Source organism: Triticum aestivum, chromosome 4A (assembly GCF_018294505.1).
Source record: "Triticum aestivum cultivar Chinese Spring chromosome 4A, IWGSC CS RefSeq v2.1, whole genome shotgun sequence".
In the NCBI taxonomy this organism is placed as follows: Eukaryota; Viridiplantae; Streptophyta; class Magnoliopsida; order Poales; family Poaceae; genus Triticum; species Triticum aestivum.
The window spans coordinates 652,111,894-652,122,746 of NC_057803.1; the positions used below are offsets into that span (position 1 = coordinate 652,111,894).

Genomic DNA, 10,853 nt, shown 5'->3' on the forward strand with positions numbered 1-10,853 from the left:
GCCCACCTGCCAGGTACGACCTAGTTGACCAGGTTTACGCAGGACATGGGGCATGGGAAAATTCGAGAGCAACGAGTTAACGAGTGCTTCTTCGGGAGCCTCGCAACGATCAGCGTCACTTGGCGCGTTCTCAGCCACTCCGCCATGTGTCGCGCTTTGGGCGCTCCCTCCCGATTTTATTTTTATTTTTTCGCACGCATTTTCAGCTTTTTAAAACTTTTTTTTTGACGTTTCGGTTTTCCACCGGTCTTCCTTAAGTTTTGGACCCAAAAAAATTGAAAACAAATTTCGTGCGAAAGACGCATTTTCTTTTTTTTTCTTTCGCAAGAGTCACGGTTTTGCTTTTACGAGAGGCACGGTTTTGCTTTCGCGAGAGTCACGACCGTGCATCTCGGAAACGGGAAAAACATGTTTTTACTTCCGCTAGAGGCACGGTTTTGCTTCCGAAAGAGGCACGATTGTGCTTTCGCGAAAAGCACGGCCGTGCCTCTCGGAAACGAAAAAAAACGCGTTTTCTGTTTTTTTTCCTTTCGCGAGAGGCACGGTTTGCGCCTCTCGGAAACGGAAAAAAACGCTTTTTCTTTCGCGAGAGGCACGGGTTTGCTTCCGTGGGAGGCATAGTTGTGCTTTCGCGAGAGGCACAGCCGTGCCTCTTCTGAAATAGAAAAAAACACATTTTCTCTTTTTTTTTCTTTTGCGAGAAGCACGGTTTTGCTTCCGCATGAGTCACGGTTGTGGTTTCGCGAGAGGCACGGGCATATGCCTTTTTCGAAAAGGGAAAAAACCAATGCTCTTGGTTCGTTTTTTTGTCGGTTTTTTTCGTGAAAAATAGTTCATCAATACCTATCAACATGGGATCTAGTTTTGAAGATCTCGACGCGAGGAATCGGACGGTAAAAACGGATCGAGATCTCGGTTCGGTTTTTTTGTCCGTTTTTTTTCGTGAAAAAAAAGTTCGTCAATACCTACCAACATGGGATCTAGTTTTGAAGATCTTGACGCGAGGAATCGAACAGTGAAAACGGTTCGAAATTTGGACGCACGGTTTAAGAGATAAAATATTTTGAATAAACGAATCTACGAAAAAAGGAAAAACTCTCATGTTGCGACAAATGGAGCACATGCAGCGTGCCATTTGTCGTAACCTGAGGAGATGGGAGTGATCTTTGGAGCGAGTACTCCTTAGCTTAGCTAGTGATTTCGGGAAAATTCCTGAGCCTAGAAAAAAAAAGGTAGCACGGGGCGCAGCCCACTCTCTCGACCCCCATTTGCTGGGCCTGGGCCAGTCAGCCATATAACAAAGAGCGAACATTTGAGTTTTTGACGAGAAGAAAGAAAGGAGTCGTCCCGTGCCCGTCGAACCTTATCCAGCCGACCCTAAAAAAAAAAAGCCGCCGCTCGCCGCCCGGCCGCCGTGCCGCGTGTCTGTCCGGTGTCTCGTTCGCCCTGCGCCCCTGCCCATCCGGCGAGCCCCGTGCAGCAGCGAGCAGTCCTCCTCTCCCATCTCCTTCCTGGCTGCTCCCCTTGCTGATCTGCAGGCTGCTGCCCCGTCCGGCTGACCGACGAGGCGGCGCGCCGGTGACCGCGTTCGTCCAGCCTGACCTCGACCCCGACGTCTGGCGTTCCGCCTCAGCCAAAGGTATCCCCCATCTAGCCATCTCAACCTCTCAACTCGAGCTTAAGGTTCTACAGGAAATGTGGCCGTGGCCCTCGGCATTATTAATGCTTGATAGATTGAAGCATGATCTTTAATTAATTCTCGTTGCCCGTAGTCTTGTAATAATTCTGCAGTTTTGTAAATGTGGAAACCAATTTAGTAATTTTGTTTCAATATAATTTACAGGAAGCCAAGATGAATAAAAGAAATACTGTAAGACAATAACATTTTTTTTCAAGCTCAAACCACGGACCTTTAGTTATCAAATCTGAACTGGAAGATATCATATTGCAGTTTGTATATCTAAAAAGTGTAGCTAAATCCGCACTTTGTCTCCATTTTGCAGTCAGTTGGAGGGCGAGGCCGCGAGGGCGCTGTGGCTTATATCGGTTCACGTGCGCTTTACGGCAGAAGGGCTGCATATTTATTGGCTGGATTTTGCTTGTCTCCGAACTCCAAATTCCAATGCTGTCCGCGTCTAAACCCCTTCTCTCCCCGAGCTCCCTTATTGCCATGCCGATTCGACCGCCGCCGCATGCACCAACTCACTACGCCCCGCCTCACAGGCGGACATTGCCATTACGCTCCATTGCGCGAGCGGCTCCTTCTTCTTCCACCGCCGCAACGGCCGTCTCGTTGCCGCCATCTCCCAAGAAGGTCTCCTCTCCACTCCACTCGTTACATTTCTCTTTGACAGCGTCAAGAACCTGAATTTCTGCTTCGTACTGTGAAGGTTCTTGTGCCCATTGCCATGGGCACGGAGGAAATGGAGGCAGTCATCCTGGCCGGCGTCCTCAGGCGAGCAGGCGCTGACGTAACACTGGCCTCTGTGGAGGACGGCCTCGAGATCGAGGCTTCCTATGGGACGCGCATCATCGCAGACAAGCCCATTGCAGCATGTGCAGACCAGGTGTTCGACCTTGTGGCTGTCCCGGTAACCCACCTCTCTTATTATTATTCTTTTAACTTTTGTTTGGTTTATAAAAGGAGCAAGAGCTTCTTATTAATTTCATTGCTGAAAAAACGATAAAAAACAGGAGATAAACAGCTTTGTTGGGCACCAACAAGGCTGTGCTGGTATCCTGAAATTTTGGCCTGATGCAACACGACCATTCTCTACTAGCTCACCCCATCCAGCTTTAAAAACCAGAGTCTTAGAACTCCAACATAACGAACAGGACAGCCTCAACACCTTGCAGTCAAACTAGTCAATACAGCGACCCTTTCTGACGAATCACCAAAAAATACTACAAAGAAATTGCTCTCTGCTCCAGCTTTTCAAGCTTCAGTGAAACATCACCAATAACTGCAGACATGACCAATTGTTTTGAAGAAATCGCTTCTTAAGAACAACCCAACCTGACCACAGGTTAGCCATCATCAAAATAACTGTGGTTGGATCAGTGGGAATAATACTATTGGAACTTGCACTATCTATTCCTACATTTCCATAAAGAACAAAGTAAAGCTGAAATCCCAGAAGCAATAATCTGACGTCTCGTAATAGGACTTGACATTATCCAACTATAAAGTTACTAGTCCCTTTCCAGCCCCTATGCAACAGATAATGCTTACTGAATATGCTACTGTGGAAAGCAAGACAAAGGAAAACCTTGAAACTAGGGGGAATTTTACTGATCAGGTAAAGGGAACGAACTGTAAACTTGCCATTCTTCTCCAAAGTCCAATGACGTCTATCATGCTCCTCCAACAAAATCACCGTACTACATAACTGACCTAAAGAACTCCACAGAACAGCATTCTTCTCCCAAAGGTTTCTCCTAAATGTGATCCAACCAAAACCCTGAGTGAAAGCTCCAGCTACTGTCCAATTCGTACTAAAGGTGAGATTGTACAACCGAGCAAACTGAACCGCTAATGGCTTGTCTCCTATCCACTGATCTTCCCAAAACCGAACAGCTTATTGGATTTAGCAGCAGGAAGTTATGGAACATTTATAGTTTCTCTTATTAAAATATTTCTCAGCATTTCTCTTTGATACTGCAAACTTTCAAACTGTTTAATCATTTTTTCCCTTTTTGTGCTGATTGTGACATGCCATCTCTTTGTTGTCACTCACTTCACCTGTGTTGTTATATGTTTGTTACAAAGTCGCAGTATATAAAATCTAATCTTCGATTGTTGGGGCGATGTGTTCAGGGAGGAATGCCTGGTTCAGTACGGCTGAGAGACAACGAGATCCTTCAGAGAATTATGGTTAGACAAGCTGAAGAGAAAAGATTGTATGGTGCTATATGTGCTGCACCAGCGGTTGTTCTCATGCCCTGGGGTCTTCACAAGGGAAGAAAGGTGGCCATTTTGCTACATGACTAGGTTTAGTCGATCAAGATCTTCTTTAGTTGACATTGCACCCTTATTCCTTTTTTGCAAGATCACCTGTCACCCATCCTTCATAGGAGATCTTCCAACATTCCGAGCTGTTGAGTCAAATGTTCAGGTTTCAGGAGAGCTCACTACTAGTCGTGGTCCTGGGACAGCATTTCAGTTTGCTTTATCATTTGTCGAGCAATTGTTTGGGCCTCACGCTGTTGAAGATGTGGACAGTACTTTGGTTCGTCAAAATAAAACTTTCATATCTTTGTTTTGCATCATGCCTTTTAGCTGACTAGACTATTTCTTGTAAATTTAGTTGTTCATGTGTTGTTAAACTATTATTAATAGGGTACTACTCTACCTGCAATTCAGATTGTTGCTTTTATTCTAGGAAGTGTAATTTATTTTTCAGTTGCTTATGCTAGCAAGAACAATTTAAAGGAAGAATGCTAGCAAGTTTTTAGATTATGTTTTTTTGGTATGGCTTTATGAGGTGCAACTTCTTTCTTGCATTGTAACACCTGCTGACCACTGTGCCATTGTTGTAAATTGCCCATGGATATCATAGATTGATGCTGCTCTTGAAAGAAGTACAGAAGTCAACAGAGTTGAATGGCCTTTTGATCACAAACCTCAGGTCAGTTCATGTTTGAACTATAATTTGTGCTAAATTATTAGCTCAAATAATGTGTGTTTTTTACATGTAGAACCATAACTAATGTAAAATTTATGTTACAATAAATAGGATAATATGCTTATGCAAGTATGTTTTTTTTTTGACAAAGGGTAACAAGGCTTGCTTGACAAATGGATGCCTAAAGCATTTCTCGTAAAGAAAAATGGGATTGGGCAACACGAGAGTGAATACTTGCACTTTCTTGTTTTTGTTATTTGCAGCAATGCTTGCCTAAAGGTGCATGCTTGATTTAAGAAAGCTCAGTTTGATTGCGTATGCCCTAGCATGCTATATGAATTATTATTGTCTATCTGCTGATTCCCCCTCATACGCTGTCACTGTACGTGAAAACACCCCCATGCCATATTTCTATGCGAACGATATCCATGCTAGTGTGAAAAATAAAGTTCGTATATCTGTCTAGTCATTACTTTCGGCTATGAGCATAAATGGGGAAAATGTTAGGAAAGGTGCAATCAGAGTCCAAGTTGTGTGGCATTGATTCTTGGATGATTTGACTTCTGAACAGGTTCTCATTCCAATTGCAAATGGGTCTGAGGAGATGGAGATCATAATGTTGGTGGATATTCTAAGACGGGCAAATATAAATGTGGTGTTGGCATCAGTTGACGAGTCCACAAATGTTGTTGGGTCTCAAAGAATGAAGATTGTTGCGGATAAATGCATATTGGGTGCTTCTGATTCAAAACATGATCTAATCATTATTCCTGTAAGTTGTTTCGCATTTCACATTTTTATTTGATGCTTCCTATTTCTAATATAAGCTACTTAAGAGTTTGTGCTCAAATATTTGCTTGTTTGGCCATCAATATATATTGCAAATACTGACAATATTTGTGATATAGAGAGCTACTAGAATACGAAAATTCCAGCTCAAGAAAAGGTTGAAAAGAAATAAATTTACATGTGCATCTTTCATGGTCATATATGAGAATGTCCAGCTCACGACTAGTTTGTAAAGAAATTAACTTACATTTACACCTTTCATAGTTATGCCTGTGCGTTTCTGTGACAAAAGAAGTTATTTGTTTACTATTCTTGTCTCATTCTTCTTAATCATGTCTTAAGGCGTAGCATTAAGAATTTCATTGCCCAGCTTCCTATAATTCAGGTGTTCATGTGTGTGCATTTGCGTGTTGTGCTGTCCTTTTGCTTTCTCTGCTTTTTTTTTTGTGTTTTCTTTGTCCAGTATATCTTTTTTCTGCAATGTTTTATCCCTTCATATTGTCCAGGGGGGACCTGCCGGAGCTGAGCGTCTTCACAGGTCTACAACTCTTAAGAAGCTACTCAAGGAACAGAAGCAAGCAGGCAGGATGTACGGTGGGATCAGTTATTCTCCATTGATATTGCAGAAGCAAGGTTTACTCGAGGTGATTTTTCGGACTAAAAACTCGTAGCATATCTTATACCCCTTCATTGAAATAGAAGTAATGAATCGGAATTGTGTTACTCAGGATAAAACAGTAACTGCTCATCCTTCCATAGTCGATCAGCTCACGTGCCAGGTTATTGACGGATCAAAGGTTGTGATTGACGGAAATTTGATTACTGGGAAAGGACTCGGAACAGTCATGGATTTTTCCCTGGCTATTGTAAGAAAATTCTTTGGCCATGGGCGAGCGAAAGGTGTGGCAAATGGAATGGTTTTTGACTACCCCAAGAGCAGAAACGCCTAGCATTCCTGGCACAATGGAGTGATGTGCTGAATGTTTGGTTATGGTCTATGGATCTTGCGGTAGCTATGCTCAAACTTTTAAGTGACCGTCTCTCTTGTGGAGATGGCAAAATTTTCTTCTGTTGCCGCCTTAGTGGATAGCTGCAGACTGCAGTGAAATGTCCACTGAATATGTTGAGATGAACCACAACTGCATTGGGAAAATCCGGTTGGGGTCAGTTCACGTCAAGATGTTCTGCGCGGATGCGGCATGGGCATCAAGGGCCACGTGCTCTATCTGTGCTTGGAGGCCACTGAGGACCTCTAAAGCGGCGGCGGCTCCAAGTACGGCAGCAGTGTCATGCACGAGTTTGCTGAACCCGTGGCAGAACAGCATGTGACGACATATGACATATCGGCATTATGTTGGCAAGTTTATTTTCAACTTCTGGGCAAAATCTGCTTGCGTATGCTTTCCTGAATATTAAGGTGCATGACCCGCAAACATACAATACATCAAGCAAAAATAGATCCATAAAACTGCTTATCGTTTGATGTTACTTTGATGCTTGCTTATAATTTTGCTTTGTGACTAACGAGTTTATGTTATGTTTGCTGTCAGAGTTGGGCAATCTGCCAAAAATGGGAGTATTCAGAGAAAAAAAAAGCGACAAAAAAACACAATTTGGTAATGCATCTTGGGGCAACGTTTCTGTTGCTACAATAGTACATACAACAAAACCTTTGCAAAAAATCTCATGGGCATTACCAAGTCTCTGTAGCATGGACACTCCCAGGGATAATGTTCGCTTGGTGCTGAAGTTTGTAATTTGCAGGGTACTTTAGAACACCACAAGCAGCTTTTCTGTCTGATAGATCCAACTGATAAATGTGGCAGCCCGGCTTTTTACGCGCGAACTTTTTAAATGTGGAAGAATATTTTTTACATAGTGCACGGGAACATTTTTTACACAGTTTGTCACAATATTCATGTTTTTTCTTTATTGACACTATTCATGCTGATTTTATCTTTTTTGTTTATCCATGTGTAATTTGAATTTGGATCCAAATGTGTTGTGAGCATTCATAGTTTTTCTAGGAATTTTTTTAACAAGTTAATTTCTGAGTTTTTAATTTCATAGCATGAAAGCATCTTGTGAGCAAGTAGACTAGAAAGCTTCGCGCAGCGCAAAGGATGCGTGCATGCATGCGCGCGGCGCACCATTCATCTTGGTTGGCCCTTGGAACCTCCTGCTAGGTGAGATGACAAACCCGCTTTCTTTTGAGATGACTAGAGTAAAGACTTTCCTCCTCCGATGAATCCGTGAATCCGCCTCTCCTCTGTTGGTCGCTCCTGCTGCAGTCGGTGACGAGGGGAATCCTAATGCTTCGACTTCGGCTAATAGACATGTTAGCGTTTTAGTCCTCATAGGGGGGGCGCTCAGATATATGGCACCATTCTTCGTCATGCCAGTCTTTTGGACTCCGATCCTCAAGTTTGTCTGTCAGGATAAATTAGACGGAGGTCTGCTAGTAGTTAGTTAGTACTTTATCCTATCTCAAAAAATGTGCCTAGTGGCCGTACGTGGTGCCGTACAATGCCAAGGTCAACTGTCCAAAAAGAAAGTAGTACAATGCGAAGGTCAAAATATACAGAATCAAACTCTTGTGAATGAATGAATGTACCATGACCTTCGAACGTGTGAGGACGGATGCGGCTGCTTGGATGCAGCAGTAGCTCTAGTCTAGTAGTAGCTGCTGCCCCTTCAAGACTCCTTTCCGGTGAACTGACAACGGAGATCTCGTTTATTATATATGCATCCACAGATTCAACACACAGAATGATGCATCTTCACCTACCAAAGTAATGCAATTGGCTCAAGAATACATATATCCATCTCCCAAAACCTTGACTTGTATGTACGACAAATATGGACAGCGACTGATACATGTGCTGGCGTCATCTCTGTAATTTGGGACTAAATAATTATTCCTAATGTTATAATACTGAGTTTTGTTGGGGTTCCAACTGCACGCCCTCAGACGCGTCGGATCCCGCGTACGGATCCTAAAGCGTTCGCACCCACACCCCTTCCAGGTGAACTAAGAACCGGCGACGGTACACGGTTCCCTCAGGATCGATCGCGATCTGAACAAACACATTTTGGGATGGAAATTATGTTGTTGGAATATGGCAATTTTCATCATTTTACGTTGATGTAGCATGGCAATTTTCTTCAGCAAGATGGCATATCCTGAGCATGATAATTTTCATCATTCTCTTATTTTAGGCTGGCAATTCTTCATGCTTGCATCATGATAATCAGTGAAAACGAATGGCACTTATTCTCATGTAGCATTGGAATTTTCTGGGAATTTCTACATGCAACATGGCAAATTTTGTACTTTAGAACATGATAATTGGTTACTCAATACCATGGGAAATTCATCTGTTTTTCTATCGCAATTCTGAAGCGTTCGCTGGGATTTTTATAATGAAATTGTAAAATTCATCGATTGTGCTCCTTGTTTCGTATCCCTAGTTTCCCATACCATGTCAGCTAGCGGGAGAGAAACGTTTCAGAACAAGTGAAAACTATGAACTGCACGGATCGTACAAATAGAAGTCAGATCGGTGAACGTTTCAAACGGGACACATTGAAGCAACTAATTAGCTGGCATCTATCGTCACTGATTTGGATGTTTTGCAGGAACAGTTCATATCAGAGTTCGCTATTTTAGGAATCTGGACAGACGTGCCTTGTTGCTCTAACTAAAGCATCTCTAGCAGATTCCTTGAAAGTTATATTTGAGTGAGATTTTTTTAATGATTAAGCGCTATCTAGTAGATCCCACAAGTGTTTAGTTCCTCGAGAATATTTGTTTGTATTTCTTTTACAAGTTTGCTCTCTAGCCCATCTTTACTCTTAACTTCTCAGGACAAGTAGGGAGGCTGCTCCCCTCCCGCCGACTAGAAAACTTGGCACCGCAGCCCCGAAACCCTAGCCCACCCCACCGTGCACCTATTTTGTCATGACTTGGGCCTATCCCGCCACCGATTCGGCACCACTGCCGGCTGCCACCTTCCTCTAGCTTGATGCTCTAAGGGATACATTTTGGACTTTTATTTAGTCAAGTAGTCTAATCAATCCCCCCCCTCTTTAGACATACTTTTAATCCTACAAGTGGTATCAGAGGTTTGGTCTTCATTTGACTTGATTCCCATAGCTTTGGTGATCATAGCCTTGGTTTCACAACCTAGGAGAGTATGACGTCTAGCGGGGTATTATCTCCTAGGAGAGCCCCAAACCTGGGTAAGATCCGCCGGCGTGCATGTCTTCGCCTTATCCCGCTTCCAGGCACCAGCGATGTCTTACTGGTTCCCACTATGATTAGCCATCCTTTGGCATATGTCGCACCTACCACCCGACACGCGGGGATCTGGCCGGAGGCACGCCGGCCCGCCACTGCCTGATCTGACCCGCCACAGCCGCCGCACCGTGGCTGCCCACCAGGTCGCCGTCGAGCCGCCACCAGGGGCCCCCAACGCCACCCCGACGGAGCGCCGCCACGCCGCTAGCCCCGGCCATAGGCCAGCGCCCCTGCTCGGGAAGCCGTTGCGCGCCGGCCAGGACCACAGGCGTAGGGGAAAGGAAGGCCCCGCCGCCGCCCTAGCCGGTCGGGCTTTGCCCGGCGGCCCCACCGGGCGGTGTCGAGGGAGGTGGGCAGAGGAGGGAGGTTCCCCTCGAGGCGCTCACGGGAGAGCCGCTAGAGGGGAGAGGGCGCTCATGGTCCCCCCATAACCATCAAAGATCCGTACGTACTAAAATGTGACCGGCGGTGAAACATTTGGACAAGTAAACCAAGGTGACACGGTCCAAGGAGAAGGAAGGAAAAGTTCTGCTGCATGCTTCCCCCAGTAGTCCATCTGTATACGCTGGCTGGCTCCCGATGCGAATGCATCTAGCCGAGAAATTTGGCGCTGGTACGTAGTAAATTTTCATGGAACTCAAAGGATGCATGGGCGCGCGCGGCTAATCGTTCAATTTGGCCCTTGCAACCTCCTTCCCCGTGAGATGGCAAACTGAACCTCCTTCCCGCTGCCCGCCTAGTACTTACTTCCTCTGTAAAGATATATAAAAGCTTTAGCTCGCTATTGTAATGATCTAAACGCTCTTAGTTGTCTTTACTGATGGAGTAGCTTTCAGACGATGGTACGAACAGACGACTATCCGACTTGATTAATTACATTTTTGGAGTAGTATTTCTGAGCAGTCCGTACGTCGTTCGTTCGTTCGCTCGCTCGCCTCCCACGCCAATCCATCGAAGCCACCAGCGATTTTTATTTAACGTAGCCCACCTTCGGTTTATGCCACCGCTTTTTTTAATCCAAATTAAGAGGAAAAACCCAGCCCCCATCTCCGCACGGTTCGCTCTCTCTCTCTTGGCACGCACAACCCGATCCTGATCCCTCAACGCACTAGGGTTAGCGACCTCCATGCCGCCACCAG

The 10,853-nt window shown here is 44.7% G+C and overlaps 1 protein-coding gene across 1 annotated transcript; it reads left to right on the forward strand.

The window, feature by feature from the left end:
• The first annotated feature begins 1,325 nt into the window (after nt 1-1,325).
• LOC123087890 (protein DJ-1 homolog C) lies at nt 1,326-6,887 on the forward strand. The gene is made up of 9 exons (XM_044510011.1): nt 1,326-1,639; nt 2,004-2,314; nt 2,391-2,591; nt 3,818-3,967; nt 4,050-4,229; nt 4,560-4,628; nt 5,197-5,397; nt 5,921-6,058; nt 6,143-6,887. Exons 2-9 carry the CDS (start codon nt 2,123-2,125, stop codon nt 6,362-6,364), a joined length of 1,353 nt encoding a protein of 450 aa, XP_044365946.1. The 5' UTR covers nt 1,326-1,639; nt 2,004-2,122; the 3' UTR covers nt 6,365-6,887.
• The last annotated feature ends 3,966 nt before the right edge of the window (nt 6,888-10,853 follow it).

What these genes read in the sequence shown, in the direction of transcription:
- LOC123087890 (XM_044510011.1), top strand. Translation starts at nt 2,123, where the DNA reads ATGCTGTCCGCGTCTAAACCCCTTCTCTCCCCGAGCTCCCTTATTGCC. An exon ending in ATGATCTAATCATTATTCCT is followed by an intron (nt 5,398 to 5,920) that starts GTAAGTTGTTTC and finishes CATATTGTCCAG; the next exon opens with GGGGGACCTGCCGGAGCTGA. An exon ending in AGAAGCAAGGTTTACTCGAG is followed by an intron (nt 6,059 to 6,142) that starts GTGATTTTTCGG and finishes TGTGTTACTCAG; the next exon opens with GATAAAACAGTAACTGCTCA.